Source organism: Thunnus thynnus, chromosome 1, assembly GCF_963924715.1.
Source record: "Thunnus thynnus chromosome 1, fThuThy2.1, whole genome shotgun sequence".
Classification (NCBI taxonomy): Eukaryota; Metazoa; Chordata; class Actinopteri; order Scombriformes; family Scombridae; genus Thunnus; species Thunnus thynnus.
The window spans coordinates 11339430-11360801 of record NC_089517.1 but is presented as its reverse complement, the minus strand read 5'-3'; the positions used below and the strand labels follow the sequence as shown (position 1 = coordinate 11360801).

The 21372-nt window shown below is 41.1% G+C and overlaps 1 protein-coding gene across 1 annotated transcript in view; it reads left to right on the top strand.

The window, feature by feature from the left end:
• The window catches only part of LOC137179544 (E3 SUMO-protein ligase PIAS1-like), a 62813-nt gene that overhangs the window by 27384 nt on the left and 14057 nt on the right, over window positions 1-21372 (top strand). Inside the window, exons 2-6 of the mRNA XM_067584308.1 lie at window positions 258-753; window positions 18757-18841; window positions 18969-19107; window positions 19279-19413; window positions 20105-20210. Of these exons, the coding sequence (XP_067440409.1) occupies window positions 258-753; window positions 18757-18841; window positions 18969-19107; window positions 19279-19413; window positions 20105-20210 (961 nt within the window). The remainder of the gene's footprint in view (window positions 1-257; window positions 754-18756; window positions 18842-18968; window positions 19108-19278; window positions 19414-20104; window positions 20211-21372) is intronic.

Sequence of the window (21372 nt, the reverse complement as noted above, 5' to 3'; positions counted from 1 at the left end):
TCCTGTCTCTCCTCTGTCGAATAAAGGCAAAAATGCTGCTGCTGCTTTGGGAGAAATAAAAATTTGTACCATGAATGAAAGTATGCTGCAAATTATTTGCTTCATTGATTCATTGCCACTCTGATTGGTACTTACTAAGTGCTAAAAAAAAAAAAGCTAAGTGCTCTGTATTGCATCAGATTTGAAACAAATGTTATCGCCACACCTGAAGAGTTCATTTCTCCTTTTTTTTTTGTCATCCTCTCCATCTGTCACAGCAAATGGTGATGAGCCTGCGGGTGTCGGAGCTGCAGGTGCTGCTGGGCTACGCTGGGCGCAACAAGCACGGACGCAAGCATGAGCTGCTGACCAAGGCGTTGCATCTGCTGAAGGCCGGCTGCAGCCCCGCCGTCCACATGAAGATCAAAGAGCTCTACCGACGACGCTTCCCCGCAAAAATGGTATCTCACTCAGAGCTGGCCCTGCCCGGACCACACCACCCGGCCACAGCTGGGGTGGTTGGAGGAGGGGGTGCCGCACTGCCTGCTGGCCTGACACAGCTGGCGTATGAGGGTCACGCCGGTCATGGTGGAGCCCCTTCGCCCGCTGCCTTACTACCCCTCTCACTGCTCGGTCCCGGGAAACACGAGTTAACCGGGTTGACGCACCACCTGTCCACCTCGACCACACTGCACCCAGTCCACCCAGATGTTAAGCTCCAGAGGCTGCCCTTCTACGACATGCTGGACGAGCTAATCAAGCCAACCAGTCTAGGTGAGAGGATGTGTGAGTGATTTTTGTAGGAGAGGTGGTGTTGGATTTAAGGGGAATGATGGTAGATGGATGTATTTAATCTTGCTTTGCTTGCACCATATATCATCACACTGCAGAGTATAATAAACGAGCAAGAATTTCCTGGTGAGTAATAATTCATTGAGTCAAAGCTGGTTTCAGTTTTCAGCACCATTTTTATTTATGGGGTGCTGTGGAAGAACAAAGCGTTGGACACATACCATATAACTGCAACTTCGGTTCGATTCCGGCCAGGAAACTTCATTGCAATCCCTCCCTTTCTCTTTCAATATGTTTCCTGCCTATATATTTGCTATCAAACTATCTAATTAAGGGAAATATAATCTACAGGGTTGTGGATATTTATATCAATAGATTATTCCCATAATAATCATGGCAGCAGTCACAGAAAACATTGACATTTTGTGCTTCCTCTGCTGTGGAGAGGCTCCCCGTCAGTGATGTGTTGTTGTTGCTGCCTGCTAATGTGTTGACAGGGCACAGAGACGTTGCTGCAGAAATATCATTTTCATATTTCTCTCAAGTGTTCAGAGTAAGCAAAGGCCAGATTTAGTTCCCGAGAGCTGCAATAGAAAATATTAATTGGGTGTTTTATCCACCATTCTTTCAAAAAATATGAAGAATTTACCTTCTCCGATTATCTTGTGCTACTTCAAAGGCCTTACCGAATATTGGTAGTACTTGCTCAGATGTTTATTTCCTTGAACAAGCAAGAGAGCCTTCGTTTATCAGTCATACTCATTAAGCCAATATGTAAAGATGAATCATGTATGTGTAGTTTTCATTTTTTGAGGATGTAAAGGCTGAATGTAATTTTGAGAGCCACATCTGCTCCTGGATACATTTCCGTGTGCATTATAGGTGAATAATGGCTCTTATTTGGATATTTATATCTTATGTATGGACTGCTGTGCTGGAATTACAATTTGTGTTGGGTGCTGCAAGCAATGTTGCCACATGATGAATTGTCATTATATTTTCATTGTATGTATATATTAATAGCCAAGAGGCCAATTTAACATCAGCATGGAGTCACTGCTGCTAACTGAATATAAATGAAACACTGCATGTAGACTGTCAACAACATATAATGACAATGCTGCATACATCTGCACAAAGTTACTTCATTCCCATGTGGCAACACAGCTGCTATAATGAGGCCAAAACAAGAAAAGATCCTTAATCTGCAACAGACACTTGTAAATCATTTTCCACTTTCAAAAGCCTCCTCTACCCTCCCACCATCTCTCTGTCAGATGATGACGTGCAATTCTTTTTTCTGACAAAGTGACAGCTATCAGTGGCCAATTTACAGAACTATCGGACTGCAGTGTGTCTACTCCAGTTAAGGGTGTGTCACTTTCTCCTCTCTCAGTGAGGAAGATGTTTTTAACTCCACCCTCAACCCATCTCAAGTTGAAAACTACAGGCCAGTCTCACTGCTTCCCTTTCTATCCAACGTTTTAGAATGTGCAATTTTCACCCAAGGCTCAGATATCCTCCCTCTGTCAGTGATAGAAACCCTGAGGTCAGTGATTACTGAAGCCCAGTCATCACTTGCTTGACCTGGTTCACCCTATCTGAACTAGGTGTCTCTAGTATAGCACATCTGTGGTTTGAGTCACATGGTGATTGTTCAATGTGGCATGGCATAGGGAATATTCCAAGTGTCACTTTCTTTCCCCTGGGGTACCACAAGGAGCTATGCTTGGTCCCCTTTTCTTTCCAATATTCACCACTTCTCCTCGATTATTCGCTCACATGGTTTTTCTTACCACTGCTATGCTGATGATACCCAGCTATATCTGTCCTTCCTGCTACAAGACCCTACTGTCTCAGCTTGGATCTCCACTTGCTTCAGTTAGCCTATGTCTCAAAATAGATGATGGAACGCCATCTTCAACATCTCTCTAAGACTGTACTCCTTCAACAACATTAGTATCCAGTTCAGTCCCTCCTCGCTCTCTCCAACAAAGTCTGCTAGAAATCTGGGCATCATGACTTAACTTTCACCGAGCATGTTTCATCTGTCACTCGATCTTCATCAGAAAGATCAGGTTTTATCTGACTGAGTATGCTGCTCAACTCCATGTACAGGCCGTGGTCATCTCTCACCACTTCTTACAGCATGCACAGTAAAACCTCAGCAAATGGTCCGCAATGTGTTGGTACATCTTGTTTTCAAAAACAGCTCATGTCACTCCACTTTTCATTACTTTCCACCCTGCCCCCTTTTGATGCTCACATTAAGTTCAAGTCACTAATGCTCCAGTACAGAGTTCCCACTAGCACAGCACCCACCTACCTGACCTACCTAATGACTAGTCCTACCGTCACTGCAAAGCTGGAAATCTCAATCCAAACTCTTCTTCTATATGTTCCCTTGGTGGTGGGACAAGTTTCCAAACTCGATTTGGTCAGCAGAATCACTTCCTACCTTCAGAAGTCACTTGAAGACTTCTGATAGTACTCACTCACCTAATATGCTCTTTCTCTCTCAATCTATCACTCCATCTCTTTCTATCCTTCTCCAAAAAAAAGTAATTTGATGTTTACTTTATGTGTTTCTTCATGCACCTGCAGCCATCTGGCACTTGTGCCAGGTGGAACATGGAACTGAGTGTTGTGTCACTATTCTTAAGGGCTTCTGCTTGATCCACTGCAGCTTGGATTGGATGCCAAATGAATACATGTAAATATGTTAGCCTTTAAGCCTTAATTGCATGTTGTACACAAAAGCTGATGACTACATTGATTTTTTACAAGCTACTGATACATAAGCCAGAACACTAAACTACAATAACTGTAAGATGAAGTTAAGAAGTCTAAATATCCACAATATCCTCTTGTCTCTCATTAAGGCCCAACAGTTAAGCAACGTGTCCTGTATTCAGTCTGCCCTTTCATTCACTACTTAAGAGACCTTTAATCCTGGCTTTATCTTGGTCAGATTTGTCGTTATATTAGGTGTGCATCCAGTATCCAGCCTGCATTTAGCATAATAACACTCCTTGGGCTCTGGGATATATTGCAAATATATGGAAATGTCTAGATTTTCCTACATTAGCATTTTAATGGAGTAAGAGACCATCTCGTGATTAATTTGCCTGCAGATGCATGTACAAACACAGCGCCTGCAGCTCTGTCATCACACCATCTTTCTCCTCTTCCTTTCCCTTTCTCACTCTATCCATTTGCTGCACATGTTCCATCCCTTTCTCTCCCTCCGTCTTCCATCTTCACTGTCTCCATGGCTATCCTCAGTGAAAATTTGCATGCAAAGTGATGAAATCACACAGGCATACACCTGTGCCCGCAGAACACACCCTCCCTTCATTTGAATCTGAATCGTACGTTCACATCATCCTCACACACACACTGATACATTTGCACGTCTGCACATGCGGTTCTTTCAAAACAGAAACCGAAATGTACTTTCCTATAAATAATGCATGTTCATCGTATTGTTCTCAGAGAAGCAGAGAGTGAAAGGATGACTGAGGGGAGGAAGAACCCAGAGAAAGATGGTGCACATCATTTCACAAGCTCAAGATTTGAATTTGCTTTAAAAAAAAAACACCACTCAGCTGCAGCTTTGTGGTGATGACCCTCTTTATCCAAAAAATAATAGACGACAGGAATGAAACCACTTGGTTAATTGTAATTCCCCCTCATGGGCAGACTGGGAGATTTTTTCTGTCTCTTGCTGCTCTTGCTGTGGTCTCCTCGCTCTCTGATCACGCTCTTTCACATACTCTTCCTCTTTCCTGCTTGTTTACTTCTCTCTGATCTTCTGATTACCACTCAAGCCCTCTCTTTCTCTCTCTCCTATTGTTGTTGCTTCTCTTGTTGCCTCGCCTCCCATTTTTCTCTCCCTCGCTCTCTCATTTTCTCCGACTCCCTTCCCCCACTTGCTTGGTTTGCTCTCCTAGTTTATCATTGCTTGATTTTTTTTTTTTTTTTTTTTTGCTTGGGAAAGCTCATTTGTTGGCCATTTGTTGGCTTAACCAAGACTCTTGCAGAGTTTTTATAAGAGTTCATGTGCATGAAAAACACTCAAGACAGTGAAAATTATAACTTGTATAGTGCATCATTGTGTCCAAAACTGGAACAGATAAGTTGAACTAAGTCAGTTTCCACACATTCATAAAAAATTATACACATGACATTTGAAAAAAGGAAATTACTCAACATGGCATAAAGATCTAGACACTGAAAAAGGTGCAGGCTGAAGCTACAGCTGGTTGTACCAACCCTTTTTACAATTCACAATCCATTTGACGTCAAAATTGACATCTAACAAAATGTCACACTATTGTTAACATACTAATGGCAACATTCTGATCTTAACTTCTTCTACATAATATTTTTTTAACTTGATACATGATTACTACTTTTTAAAGATCTACCAAGTCCCTAAATATTAGAGCCCATATTTTGGTAAACCATGTGTTTGTTGGTTCTAGAGTAGTTTGGTTTACAATTCTTACAGCTCATGCATAATAAGTAATGTATAGAAGTATACTACAAGTCAACAAAAGAAGGTGTATAACGTAGTTTAATTTAAGAAATCAATCATTTCATACAGTATTGTACAGCTGCAACAATTGGTTGATAATAAATAATGAGTCAATCAACAGTCAGCTATTTTTTATTTAGTCTTAGTCCTGTGTCAAATGTTCTTGTTAGTTTTAGTTGACTAAAAGTCTGGGCATTTTAGACTCATAAAGAAAACTGCAACTATTTTTCTGTTGTTTTAGTCAATGAAAACTCTTGACATTTTGGTATTTTTAACCATCAGTTTATATTGAACATTTCAGTCAATCTAGTCTTGCCAAAACCAATAATTTTTTGTCATTTTATTCACCACCAAGACTTTAGCCTACCTAAATTTCTTTGTGGTGAGACTTAATGTGTTTGTTAAAGTTTGTGGTATTCCTACCAGCTCTTTTATGGCCACATTTCTTCCCTTCTGATAAAGCATTGCATTAGTTTTTTTTCCCTCAGCCTCATTGTAACGGAAATGGGCCCAAATATCAGCTCGTTTTTCTCTCCCATGCCCTGTTGTTGCCATTATTAATCTGTACTTGCTTTCTGTAAAATAGTTGATGTACTCCTCACTGCATGTGCAGCACAGGACACAAAACTGCTGCACATGTCATCCAATGAACAGGATATTAGGATTGTAATTTAAAAAAAGAAACATCTATATACATCATCTATAATATTTTGTCTCCTTTCTTGTCAACAAAAAAAGAGAGTTTTTGGTAAAGATTTTATTTTTTAAACTATATTTTAGTCTTGTCTTTTTTCGTCAACAATATTGCAGGTTAATATAGTCACAGTTAGTGTTTAATGACGTCAGTGCCATCTCGTCATTGGAAAAAAGGTTGTTGACGAACATTTTTAGTCATAGTTTTTGTTAACAAAATTAACACTGGACTTTCGTGATAGTAAACTGAATTATCTTTGGGTTTCGGACTGTTGGTCTGAAACCTTTGATTTTAGGTACATTTTTCACAGTTTTCAGATGTTTTATAGAACAAAAGATTAAACTGATAAATTGAGAAAATAATCAGCAGATTAATCAATGATTAAGATAATTGCAAGTTGCAGCTCTACAATATTGCACATATGCACAGTGCAAAAAAACTGCTCTCACAGTACAGAGTCATTCCTCTCACCGCAACATGAGTCTAAATGCTACTACCTCTTCAAGCTGCAGCATCACCACATCACTAATAAACTTAAATATGAGAGCTCTGGTTCACAAATAGATGATAGAGTTGGGGTTGGGGATAAATGTGGTTACTGAGCAGCTGCATGTAAATTCAGGTTTTACGGTAACTGGTGTACTGCAGTGCATGTAAACGTGTTCACCCATTTCCTACATTAACCTGATTTCTCACAGTAACCTGGTTTCTTGTGTGCATGTAAAAGTAGTTATTATCACCATCACACCATCATCCACCCTCTCTGTCTCTCTCTCTCTCTCTCTCTCTCTCTCTCTCTCTCTCTCTCTATCTCTCTCTCTCTCTCTCTCTCTCTCTCTCTCTCTCTCTCTCTCTCTCCCCCTCTCCCTCTCCCTCTCCCCTCCTGTCATTATCCTTCCTCCGGTGCAGTCTTGTGCTCTTCTGTTGAGTCTCATCAGTCTGTTGGATAAAGGTTAGTCGACCCACAGCTTAGCCCCGCCAGTCTAAACCGGTCAACAGTCTCAGCTACACCAGCTATTCCGTTAATTACCATGGCGACCTCACTGGTTGAACTCCAGTCTCATCTCCATCTTTATCCATCCTCCATAAAGAGCTATGTCTCTGTACTCATTATGGGTATCATTGTGATGTGCATGCATTATACATGATTTAATCACCATATCTTCAGGAAAAGAATGCAAGCCCATTTCCCGTTTGATGAGCATTTTGGGCATAATGGGCCGTTACATTCAGAATCCGAATCACCTTTATCGGCCAAGTATGTTTACACATACAAGGAATTTGACTCTGGTTTAGTGGCTTTCAATGTATTACACAAAATAACAATTTTCAGAAATATACACAAGGAATGACTGTATACAGGTGAAAATGTTTCTGTAAAGTATAAACAGGATATAAAATAAAGCAAGGAGTGATGAGATAAATACTAAATGGTAAGAAAAACATTAGAGAAGAAGTTACTTTATATACATACCTACTGTATATTAGGTGGTTATGTACAGTATATACAGCCTGTTCAGATATACAGTAGTGAGTAAAATGTATTACACATTTTGTATTTTAGACTAAAATAAATATATAGAATTTGTAGGTACAGCAGGATCAGTGTTGTAGTCGAGTCTGAGACGAGGCTAGAGTAGTAGTGGACGTTCAGAGAACAGACTCGATGACCGCAGTGTAGAACTTGATCAGCAGCTCCTGAGGCAGGTTGTATTTCCTGAGCTAGTGCGGGAAGTTCATCCTCTGCTGGGCTTTTTTGATGACTGTGTTGATGTTGGACTCCCACTTAAGGTCCTGGGAGATTGAAGATCCCAGAAAGAGTATGGTGAGGGGGGCAGTGATAAGGGGCTCCTCCTGAAGTCCACTGTCATCTCCACAAATTTGAGTGTGTTCAGCTCCCGGTCGTTGTGACCGCACCACAGGGCCGGCTCTTCGACCTCCCGTCTGTACGCAGACTTCTGTCTCGGATGAGGCTGATGACTGACTGTCATCTGCAAATTTCAGGAGTTGAACAGACGAGTCTCCTGAGGTTCAGTCATTGATGTAGAGGGAGAAGAGCAGCGGGGAGAGCACACATCCCTGAGGGGCGCTAGTGCTGACTGTTTGGGTGCTGGATGTGATTTTTCCCAGCCTCATCTCCTTTTTCCTGTCTGTCAGGAAGTTTGTGAGCCACTGACAGGTGGAGGCGGGCACAGTGAGCTGTGTGAGTTTGGTGAGGAGGACCTCCGGGATGATGGTGTTGAACGCTGAAGGACTTCATGACCACCTGTAGTCATTCAGTCGATTGATGGAGGGGAGTTCACACAGCTCCAGTGATCAGTTGAAGATCCGTGTGAAGATGGGGGGCCAGCCGGTCAGTGCAGACTTTCAGACACAAGGATGACACGCCGTCTGGACCTAGTGTCTTCCTGATCTATCTCTGAAAGAGCTGACACAGACCGTCAGTGCCGGTGGGGAGTCAAGGGGGAGGTGATAGCAGGGGGTGCAGGTGGTTGTGTGATGTGTGAGTCGGAGCAGGTTAGGGGTGTGAAAGTGGACTGATCAAACCTGCAGTAAAACACATCCAGGTCGTCGGCCAGTTGAAGGTTCTCTGGAGTGTGGGGGGAGGGTTTTAAACCACAGCCTTAAGATTTCTGCCTCTAGGTTGGGAGAAGATGAACCAGACAGTGATCAGAGAGTCCCAAAGCTACATGAGGAACTGAGCGATATCTGTCCTTCAATATTGTGTAGCAGTGGTCCAGTGTGTTTTTATCCCTGTTGGGACACTTAATATGCTGTCTGTATTTTGGCTGTTTGTGGCTGAGGTTTGCTCTGTTAAAATCCCCAAGGACAATGAGAAGGGAGTCAGGATGTTTTCACTCCGTGCTGGTTATCTGGACAGCCAGGTGCTGTAAGGCCTCACTAACGCAGGTCTGATGTTGGATGTAAACACCAACCAGAATAAGGAGGAAAACTCCAACAGTGAATAAAACGGTTTGCAGTTGATGAAAATAATCTCTAGGTGAGGAGTGCAAATTTCCCTCGACACTGTGACATCTGTACACCAACCTTTGTTCATGTAGAGACATATTCTGCCTCCCCTCATTTTCCCTGTTAACTCTGTTGCGCAGTTCACTCGGTGGAGTTCAAAGCCCAGCAGATGTAGGATGCTGTCAATGGACTCACCAAGCCAGGTTTCAGTGAAACCGAGGACAGCAGATCATGAAAAATCCCTGTTCGTTCTGTTCATGAGCAGCAGTTCATCCATTTTGTTATGCAGAGAGCGGATATTCGCCAGATGTAATGACGGAAGTGGTGTTCACAGCCCCCCCCCAGCTTAACCAGCGCTTCAGTGTGCTTCCCTCACCTGCGTCTCCTCCAAACTCCACAGAGAGCTGCTGCTGCTCCTCCAACCAAAATCTCTGAAAAAGTTTCTGGGTGTGTGAAGACTGGTGAGAAAGTTTGTGGAGTGAACCGTCAAGTATTGAACAGTTCTTCCCTGGTGAATGTGATATGAAAGGGAGTACATAGTAATACAGGATAGTGCAACACAGAGGCAGCCATCTTACTGTGTTATTCATACAGTAGAGGAAATTCGTATGGTAAAAATTGTCAGTCTAACACCTGAGATACACTGGATGCGTGAGCAGCACATATGTGTCATGGAACCTCTTGCTTTTCATTTCGGCGCCCATGTTAACAGGTTAGAGCAGCCACACAGCCCTTGTGAGACGCTTGTCTCACGCGAGGCTTCCTGTGTGGACACTGCAAGTGTAAGAGACACAGCAGTTCAGCGGCGCACACAAATTGCTGAGGTTCACGCATCCAGTGTGTCCCAGGCGTAATAATCAAGCGTTTTGAACATTGCCACCTCCAAAGATGAGTCAGTCCAGCAGGGTTTCATCATTAACTATTAGGCCCTACAGGTCACAGTCATACCTGCCCGCAGTTTCTTTTTTTTATGGCCCAGCAAAAAATATAAAAACATGTTCATTACTACATAGTCTACTGCTTCCAGGTTCCCTCCACAGTGAATAATTTGATTATATTATGAAGTTTCTCATTCAGTTTCATAACTTTTAAGTTCACTTTGATGCCACCTACATCTTTTCTAAATGTAATATACAGTAAGTTGCATTAAAATACTTCTAATGATTATATTCATCAGCTAAATTAATGGTGTTATTTGCATAACTAATTATGTTACATATATCATGTTGATTATAGTTGGACATTCGGTTGCTCAAGTGCTACTTGAGCAGCTACAAAATGATTGAATGAATTGATTATGAATAAAAAAAATGAAATTCATCCTTGTTGCACGTACTGTATGTATAAGTAGTCCTTCATAATCTTTATTTGTAACCAGCAGTAACATTACATAAAGCACAACTAGACAGATTAGTTCCACTGTTCTTCCAACTGTAAGCTGCTTTTTTAACATACAGGTTAGGCCCTGCTGGTGTTTTGGTGGGCATCGGTTTGCATTATGTGGTCATTTGTATGTGAAACAAATGCATTGTTTACATTTGTTTACATTTATGTAAAACTAGTGCAGTGCCCATTCAAGACGGGCGTGTTGGGAATGGGATAATTGCTTATTCAATAAGGAATAAATAAATTAGATGGTTTAAATCCAGATAGAAACTTCACCAGTGAGACTAAACTGAGGTGCCCAACTTGCTTCTATTGCTTCTATTGGTTAGTTTTACTGCCTCCGCCTCTGTTTTTTTTCTCCTGTGTGTGCTCATTCGTTTCTCTCGGGCAGCTTAACTGAGCGGGACCTTTGTCCTGTTCAGCCAGTCAGAGCCCAGAAGCCCCATCCCGTTGTGATGTGTCGGTGTTAATATCAAACAGCCATGTCGCATGTCCAAACAACTTCACACTCGACACTGCACTTCCTTGAGTCTTCAGTAGTACACCTGCCAAGCGTGAAGTCGATTGGATGAACAGTTGTTGAGAAAAGCGAAGGACATACAGACAGACAGAGATTCCTTCCTTTATAGTTAGATGTTGGAGGGATATGTTATATAATCCATTTTTTTATTATACAATAAATCTCTGCTCTAGCACACATATGCATAGGTGTGTGTTCAGTGTATCAGCTATATGCAGCCCCATTTTCAATACCACAGTCCACAAAACCTCTTGGCATCTGTCATTCCTTTAGCTCAGGAAATCATTACAGAAGCACTGTATGTTAGGTAGGGCTGTCAATGAATATTCTAAACTTGATTATATATAAAAAAGCAGCACTACTGTGGCTTCACAAGTTCATGCGTGGGCCTGAGCCGCTGCACTGAATGCACAGCATGACGGACAGGAGTCACACAAGGTCACATTCACTGATTGAAAATGAAATGTAGGTCAAGCTGAAACGAGGAAATAATTCAACAACAACCGTGTGGTAATGATGGCAGAGAGTTCACAACCCAACTCAGCCGCAGAGAGAGTGATTTGCACTCTGAGCAATCTAAAAAGCCCCGTTTGGAAACACTTAGAATTTTGGTAACCAGTATGAATGTTACCTAACCTGTATAAAAATTAAGCTATCAAATCATTCGTTTGATCTCACCCCGACACAAACAGCAGAAACAGGGAGAGAGAGGGGGGGGTCTACAGTCTTTAAATGAAGTTTTATGGTATGGGACATTATTTTATTTGTTTATTTTATAATGTGTAGGTATGTAAATCTTTTAAAAGACATGTTTATGTTGAAATAAATATACCTATACAAATAGTTATGTCTCTCATATCGGTTTGCCCTCTTATGAACATAATGCGCAAACGTAGATATTTGAATGGTTCGAACCAATGTGTTTTTTTAGGAGGAATAATCAAACGTCATTTTTGGCCAATTTTGACAGCCCTAATGTTCAGGCAATCCCACCAACATCAACCCAACAATGCACAGCACACACGGTTCACAAAGCACAACCTGGACACACGTTTACTTGTGGAAATGAATTTACTAGAAACGAATGTTGACTTTGACAAAAATGTTTTTTTTGCTTGTCCTCTTTTCCTCCCCTGAATTATTGTCATGTGTACAGAAGGGTTTGCTCAAGCCTGTAAACTGTGTAGGGAAACTGTGTAACATAATATCTCATTTGATGGTTCGGGCCTTTTATTTACCTCAAGTGAAGAGAGAACCAGGCCTTTATTTGAGACAGGCTGTAGGAGGGTCCTTGAGCAAGCACACTTAATCAGAACAAGTCAGTTGTTCTGTACATCTTGTTTTACCCTTCGTTGGCAGGCAAATACACATTCGTCCTTAGAGAATCTATAAAGATAATATATCACAAATGCTATCAACTGATGATAATTAGGTTTGGGCGGTATCAAGGTATGACGGTAATGGAGGGCATTTAGAAATCTCGAAGGTATGATTTACTGTCAAAAACGCTCCTCTTTCTATTACACTGATATGGAGATGCTGTATTGAGGTGATGTATTGTAGTGCAGAGCATGCGTCACCAGAGATCAGTCTCTACTGGTGGAACAGGCAGCTGTGCTTAGAAAGATGGCGACTGTGAATGGCGAGGATAACGTTACAGGACTATATACTGTTTGGGAGTATTTTGGGTTTAGTCCCGAATGTCACATAATTTTATCTTGAGATAACTTCTTCCAACTACAAAAGCAGTTTATTAGCCACATGATCTGCCAGTCTGCCACCACCACCAGCACATCATCTCCGTTTAGCCCGCTGATGTGTCGTATCCGCCGTAGCAACAAGTGTCATCAGGTCCTCCAGCAAGAATCTATGGAAGAATCTATCTAGTCATTACTCTATGTGCCATAAGTATTTAAACCCACTAAGACTTGTCTAAGTAGGCTAATCGCTTATTAGACACAGCTTATCAGATGCAGCTTTTACGTTGTTTTTTTTTTAATACAAATATACCGTTTACCCCGGTGAAATGTCAGGATACCACCCGAGCCTAATGGTAACGTTCCTAAACATCTACAGTGCAGAAACCAATAAAGCACATCAAAACACAACCTGAGATTTACCAGCTCATACCCTGACCCCTGCATGATCCTGAGCAGAATCTTTATCTCACTGTAAACAACTCTGCCTTCTCACAACAAATGAACATCAACAAAGGAGCCTTGGCTGCACCGAACTATAAACACACTGCACAAAATGGTTTCCCTCTCTCAGAGACGATCAAACCAGCGTCAATTTTTTTTTTTTTTTTTGGTCTAATGTCTTGAGTTGGTGTATCATCAATGCTCATGAGAAGCCTGATTAAAAAGATCCAAATCCTGATTGTAACTCTAAACATTTGTGGCTCTTTGACTCTCACTTAACTTTCTCTGACGTCATTCCCATCGTCAGACGTTTGACATCGCTCCTCGTATGTTTCGAGACGTGCCGACTTGGGTGTGGCCCTTATTGCATAGGGCCCCGGCTGTAAAGACCTTGTGAAATGCTCGCTATATGCATTGATAGGAATAGCAGGTCCAGCTGCCAGACTGAGCACATTTAATGCCAGCCTGTAAGCACACTGGAATGCCTTAATTAGCCCCGTCAAAATATAACTGTGCAACAACCTTATGCAGATAATAAAGGGTAATCACTGTTGTTAGTGGGAGAGGAAGTAACACATAAAAGTTTTAAATTGTCTGTATGTGTGTGTGTGTGCGTGCATGTGTATGTATGACTGTAGCATCCAGTCTGACCTTTTATTGTAGATCTTTCGAGAATTTTTGAATATGAGTGACGCTTTCTTTGTTTTTTGTCTTTGTTCTGCCTGTGAGTGTTGCTATATGGTGTGTGTGTGTGTGTGTGTGTCTGTGTGTGTGTGTGTGTGCGCGCCTGTGCGCCTGTGGTGTACCAAACAGAGAAAAAGTAGCAAAAGCCACTAACAAGTTAATAAACTCCAGCTGGGTTTTGTTGTGCTGAAGACGGGCTATAGAGCAGAGCACATTCTCTGTAGCTTAGCTCATACGTCTCTCCTTCAAACCAGAACTAAACCCAGAACCGAGGTTTTCTAGGCTTTAACTTCAAAATCAGAGTTGTTAGAATATTCAGACTAGGCACTGGTAGCCACGAGCAAAGCCTGTTGATAGTTTTCCCCGTAGTTTCCCTCAGAAATGCTGTAATAAATGAGGTACAGCTGGCTTTCAGTGTAGCTGTAGGACAACATGTAGAAAATGTTCATTGTAATGTAACAAGTGGCTTGAGACCAGATGTGACAAAGCTGGAACATGAATCTAGTTCAAACATAAATGTTTTCTGTTTTGGTTGTCGTCCACATCATTATCATCATATGTATTTGACCCTCAAGATTAGCATAATTAAAAACAAAACAGTGATAGTATCTTTCTTAACCATTCCTTAAAGCTGCATTAATCTTTTTTTGGGCATCCAGTTTGGAGGCAGAACTCAATAACAAGCTGAAAATCACTGATTTGACATATTATGTCCTTGTTAAAGTGATTAGGCTAATGTTCACTCCCTCTATCTGTTTCCATCCACTCTTGAAGGAAACATCCGTCCCTTGAGCTGCTAAATGCTTCACTATGTTCACCAGCTAGTCTCTTAACATGGCCTGTCTGCTGTTTGGTGCTTGGCGACTAGTGTTCAGTCAGTTTATCAGAGCTTTGTGTTGCCTCTGAAAAAGAGTTTGATTAGAGCAGTGAGACTGAACCAAAACAGTCGAGTTGTGAGCCGTAAAACCAAAACAATTAGCTGAGCTAAGAGGAAGTGCAGTCAGTCAATAATTCTCTGCGGGTTTGTCGCTACAAGTGACTCCTTTGACATTAAACATAGTCATTTGTTCCATTGTTAGTATAAAATATCGATTAGTGCTGCTTTAAAGGGGAGATGTCATGCTTTTTCTGGTTTGCTGTTGTTTTTATACTGTTTTGATGTCAGATGTTAAATATGATAAAAGTCTGAGAACTGGAGGTGAACATATGTAAAAAAAAATGCTCCCTGCAAGTCAAAAGGCAGGACTTCAGCCTGCTCTGAAAGCTTTGTTTGCAAAGTTACCCCTACTTCTTCCTCTGGATGATCAGATCGTTCTTGCATGACCACAAACGGCCGGCCGTTAGGTCACCTTTGTTGCTGAGGTTGTTCCATGGGTCGTTCATGTTGTCCACTCTCATATTTCCGATCGGATTCGGACTTGAACACGAACGGATGTATTTAAAAAGTTTCCATTTTGAGTATAGAACAAGAAAAAGAAGGTAAATCTTGCTACTAGAGATAAAAACGGCCTGTTTCAGACAGAGGCTGAACTGAGGAACTTAAATATTGAACTGTAAACCATGCAAAGATATGCCAGTAGTATATATCTTTACCAAAATATAAATATAGACCTTGAAATGTGCGTGCTATGTGCCCGTTAAGTTAAGTGAAATAGTGTGCAACCACGTCTCAATCCCACCTCGTCTAATGTATATTGTGGGTCCTGTTTGGTTTATTTTTTCCTCGCTGTTAACATCAACCCACCCATTGCAAGTCATTTTTCCATCTGTTACTCATTCTCCCATCTGTCGTTCCAGGACTTTCATTTTACCGTATTTCATTTTAATTTACAACGTCAAAGGCAGTTTAGTGACCAATACAGCCAGCGTCTCAAACCACCATGACATGTATAACATCATTTCTGAAGTCTGAATCATGATTTGAACAGAGTTGGACCCGAAGTTAAGCATCAATCACGCAGTCCATCTCAAACTGTAAGAAGTGTATTCATTGTTTTCATAGGAAGTTTGTTCTCTCCATGACAGCTTGGGAAAAACTTTCCCCGGTTTATTAAAATCACCTGCTGTCGTGCTCAGTCGAAACATGCTGTCGTCCTGCATGAAGCCCGGTTTAAGATCTCAGTGACAGAAGCTGCCAGTCATCTCTGCTGTGTAGTCTTGTTTGTTTATTGTAATTACACTCGCGTCTCAAAATTAATGTCCCAATGATTTATTAACGGTTAAATTCTAATAAGCGCCATTAAGCAGAAATATGATTACATGCAGTGGCAGAAATGTGCTTAATAACAGTAATTACAGTTCTGCTCATAGCGTCATTAATTTTCTGTCCTCTCTCAGTGAAGTAGAGACTTCATGTGTTGAAATTACATTCTGCATATGATGTAGTCAACATAATTATTCATAATGACTCGAGTCGTCAACTTTGCTGGATTCTGCAGTAACTACGTGGGATAAAATCAAAACTTGAGATAATCCTGTATGTGAAGTAGGAATATGAGAAATTATTACAGCTTTTGTACTCGACAGTTTATTTATACTACGAAATTCTGTAATGGACACAAATCTGTTGGATAAAGTACCGAGGCCTGATATCTAGTCTTAATGGTATTACTTCAGTGTGTCAGACCAATAAAAACATCCTTAAATTTATGTCAGGCAGTGTGTATGCATCTTAAAAGACTAGATTTAAAGAACCCACAGTGGGTGTTTGTGTGTAAAAGAGAGAGAGAGAGGAAGACATCAATCAAGGCTCATTTCAACCCCTCTCATATCTCTTCTAACCACACACACTGAAACACCAGAAACAAATCCACTGCCAGAGAGAGTGAGTGAGTTATGGAGTGATGGAGAGATGGGAGGTTGGAAGGGGAGGGGGGGAGGTTTGGAGTGAGAGAGAGTGAGTGAGTGAGAGAGCACTTTCTATTTATAGCTCGTGTGCCCGGAGAGGAGGAAGACTGTTGTTCGAAAGCACACTCGGTGCGAATGATTTTGTTCTGCAGTGCACAGACAGCCGCCCCAAAAAAAAAGATGCAGGAACGTACCGTAAATATACGCCATACAAATTATATACCATGTGGGTGGTAAAAGGGTTCATTACTGGAAAAATTAATGGCTGTTTGAAAGGCTGATGAGAGGAGAAACATGATTGGTCCAGTAATCATCCACGGGGACTCGAGACCTCGTCCCTCTAAACGTCCCACATGGAAAGAAATTACCTCCGTGTGCTTCTCCCTGCTGCGTGTACAATGCATGCGTGTGTGTTAACGTGCATGCACACGGATTCTCTGCATGTGTGTTTTAAGCAGTCACTCATTGACAGCTCAACCTAACTTTAAGTAATTAAGGCAACAATCATGAAAGGATTTGTGATAGGTAATTTTGTAATTCATCTTCCCCCGTCACTTACACAGCCTTCAGGCCTAAAGTTTCCTACCGAGCTCCAGCAATTACGTCTCACATCAGCAATGTTTATGCTGGTCTGTCATGCTTATTCACCGGTGTAAGAAGCGTTCTTGTGGTGAATGCTAAAAGCATTTGCTCAGCAGTGAAGATTTTAGTTGGTTTCACTTTGAAACAAAACAGTTTCCCATAGAGACAGAGTTTAGTCGTCTGTCCTGCCTCTAAGATTCGGTTGGAAAAACAATATTTTATGTTTAATTTCAGACACGCTGATGTCAGGCTCAGCTAAATCTCTTAATAGTTTGCATTTATGTACAATACATGTGATTCCATATTTCTTTCTGGATTGTCTTTAGGTCTTTAGCAGATTCCAGACTGAACATGTTCTGCTTTTCTCTGCTGTTTAGCTCATTTGTAGCATTATAGCACTTAAGCGACCTTTTAAAGAAGGTCTTTTAAAGTTTCTTTTCTCAATTTTTAGAACCACACTGAATGGCAGATTTGAATTCAATTCAACTTTATTTTCATTATATTTGCACATAACAGAACAGAATCACTCCTACATAATGCTTGCTTTGAAAAGTAGGCTACAAGGTAAAAGAAGAGAGCTGTAATAAATTGTACATTGTAGGGTCTAAAAAAACTGAAACTGTTGAGCGTGAAGGTTCACTATTGGCTCACACAGTGGCTTCCTGGCTCTGGCTTCACCGCTGTGCAGAATGATGTATTTGCAGAGTTTGTTTGTTTGTTTGTTTCACATTCATCTGCTGAAAGTGGCAAAGTTTCTCTGCTCACCTCAAAATCTTAGAGTTTAATACGTCTACATACCAGCAGGATTTCGTGACATCACAACTAGTTTGGAGCCAATCATGGTCCAGTATGCAGCTTGCATACAGTAAGTGTGATGTGGAAACTTGAAGCCTCCAGTGCACAAATACTGAGAACGGACTTTACAGTGAAGTAGGAGACATCTTGTGTGTCTAGCAGTTCAACTCTGGAAATTAAAACTATTTGCATATTCATCTTTAACACACATGTAAGAGTGGCATCTATTTTCTCATCTAAATCTTAGTGAATTTGCTATTTTCCCAAAATGTTGAACTAGTCCCTTAAATACAAATATAAAACAGAGTTAGGTTTGAACCACTCTTGCTTCTTGGGTCATGCTAACCCTGCTCTAACAAATACGAATTTTGCAAGCCTTTCAGAACCTGCTGCCTCTTTAATGGAGGCTGTGCTAGTAGCACCAGTTATTTCCAGCACCTGTGGGTCGGCCTAAAAATAGAGCGCACTCACACACACACACACACACACACACACACACACACTCTCACACACACACACACACTGCTACACACCTTCCTGTGTTCACCTCTGCCTGAGGTGGTCTGGTTTCGACTTCCAGTCTCTTCATGTATACAAGGTTTACTGAATACTGCTTTTAATGTCAGTGACAACCCACTGATACACTGATGTACGCATACTTCCTCACACTTCTTGCTGTGTTCTTGCTTGCAGGGGTTAGCTCAATATATATATATATATATTTCAGAAATAGCTGACATAATCATAGTTTAATTATTCCCTCTTGTTCTGATGTGTAGGTTCCCCTGTTATTAAATTTGTCTCTCCTTTATCTCTATGTCTGCAGCTTCAGACAACAGCCAGCGGTTTCAGGAGACGTGTTTCGCCTTTGCATTAACGCCACAGCAAGTCCAGCAGATCAGCAGCTCAATGTAAGAAGAAACTGAACACCTGCGAAGCCACTCTGTCAACGCAGGATTCTGAATTAGATGTAAATTATTCATACATGTGCACGGTTTCTGCAGATGTGTGGTTATAAATCTGTTTCTGTGCTCAAAGGGACATCTCGGGGACCAAATGCGACTTCTCAGTTCAAGTTCAGTTGCGGTTTTGCCTGTCAGAGACAAGCTGTCCTCAGGAAGACCATTTCCCACCCAATCTGTGTGTGAAAGTCAACGGGAAGCCATGTAACCTGCCGGTGAGAAACGCTGAATTAAACAACCAGCTAATATTATTTATGTAGCTGTATTCTGCCTTGTCCATCCTATTAGCATTGAACATATTTTCCAACATATCTTGATGAGGAACTTCTGAATATTCACAACAAAAATGCTGATTATTTTCTTTCCTCTTCTAATATCTTCTCTAGGGTTATCTTCCTCCAACCAAAAACGGCGTAGAGCCCAAGCGGCCCAGCCGGCCCATCAACATTACCTCACTGGTCAGATTGTCCACCACAGTCCCCAATACCATTGTGGTGTCGTGGACCGCTGAGATTGGAAGGGTAAGAACTGAACACTGTTACAACTTCCAATAAAGGGCGTCTTAATTCCTCAATGTTTGATGATAATTGACAAATTGTTAAATATATTTATTTTTTAAAGGTGCAATGCGTAAGATTAGGCCAGAATTTTAGTTTAAAATATTCAGAAATTAATTTAAAAATATTATTCAATAAAATAAAGTTGGCATTAGCGTTGCTAGGAAACCAGAGGCATGTACAGTTACATAATGACTTGACTTTCTAGCTCGTGGAAAAGAAATCCAGTTCTTAGAAGGTTTTGCCAGTTGAACCAGCTGCAAACCTGCACCAGCACCAGGTTCCAGTTGGTGGGAAGAGGGTATTACAGTATATGGAGAAGGTCGGAGTTTGATGTTGTTCTGCAGACACAATAGATGGCAGTAGAGGAACCATCTTTCAAAGGAAATACACACCGGGCTCAACTGTCAGTGTGCAACTCACAGGTTGTTCCTGCCGTCTGTTCCTCCTTACACACAGTCTCAGGGCAGCAGGTGGATTTTAGGTTAGAGAGACTCTGCTGTCGAGCATCTAGCCTGCATAAGTGTCCTTGAGCAAAACTTTTGAAGGACCTTTCTGTCACTGGTCACCTGACAAGCAAAAACTGTCTCCATGTGGGGTTTATGACGTATTACCTTACACATAATTATGTTGTTGCGTACGTGTGTATCCACAGAGTTACTCCATGGCGGTGTACCTGGTGAAGCAGCAGTCGTCCACAGTGCTGTTACAGAGACTACGGGCCAAAGGCATCAGAAACCCAGACCACTCCAGAGCACTCAGTAAGGACTCTGAACCTCTTTTGTAGGGATGCACCTGTCTGGACTGTCAAATCGTTATGAGGCCCGATGTTATCCTTATTAAGTGGAGGGGGGGTACACATCCTCATTAAATACAGTTTCTGTGACAATTTCAGTGCAAAATTCAGTGTTTCCAATATAACCTGTAATTGTAAAGTCAGTCTTTATGGAAGCCCATTTCTACCAATGTGATGAAAGAAAAAAGATCCTGTAAGTCATCATAATGAGAAACTTTCTTGAAATAATGACTTACTTATAAAGACTATGATTCATTCTTATTTCATCTTCCACCTATTTGTTACATTTTTCAGTTCATGAATTAGCTTGAAAATGACTGAACAACGCCATCTACAGGCATTATGCCACTAGATCATTCTTTTGAGATACTAAGTCATAATTTCAAGGAAGTTTCTCATTATAATGACTTGCAGGATCTTTTTTTTTTTCATCACATTGGCGGAAATGGGCTTCCATAAGTCTTAGCACCACAACTTGCTTAATGTTATCTAAACATACACAAGACATACAACAATAGACAACAATGTTATTTTAAATGAGAATGACCCCAGTGAGTTTCACACAGTCATCTATACAGATTTTAAATTTGGGGAAAGTCAGATTGGTGCATCCCTACTCATTTTTACCACAAGAATAACTTCTCAGTGAGTTTATGGCCATATAAATCCAACTGTGATATTAACTGGCCAATATATGGTTTTATATGGACAGTGTTGTGCAATATGAGTATAAGATACATGATTTTAAGTATATGCTGGTGATATGTTGTCTGTCTGATAAAATAATAAAGAATACTGTCTTATAAGGCTCAAGGCTCTGTTAAGTGAGGAAGCTTTACATCAGCTGCTTCACTCACATCCATAGTCAGATGGCCACATTGTTCCCCATTTCAGATAAGGCACCATTTTCAATCATAAAATTGTATATATTTGTTTACATGTATATCTTACTGTATGGAAAGTGATAGAAAAGGATGCAGAAGGGCTCAGTCAGCTCAACGCTGCACGATTTGCTCTTGAATACATTTACAGAATTCTTCTGCATTTGTGACCTTGATTTAAAAGTAGTAAAGGAGTTTCAGTCTGAAATAAGAGATTGAGCGTAATTGTAAGAAGAGGTCCTGCTG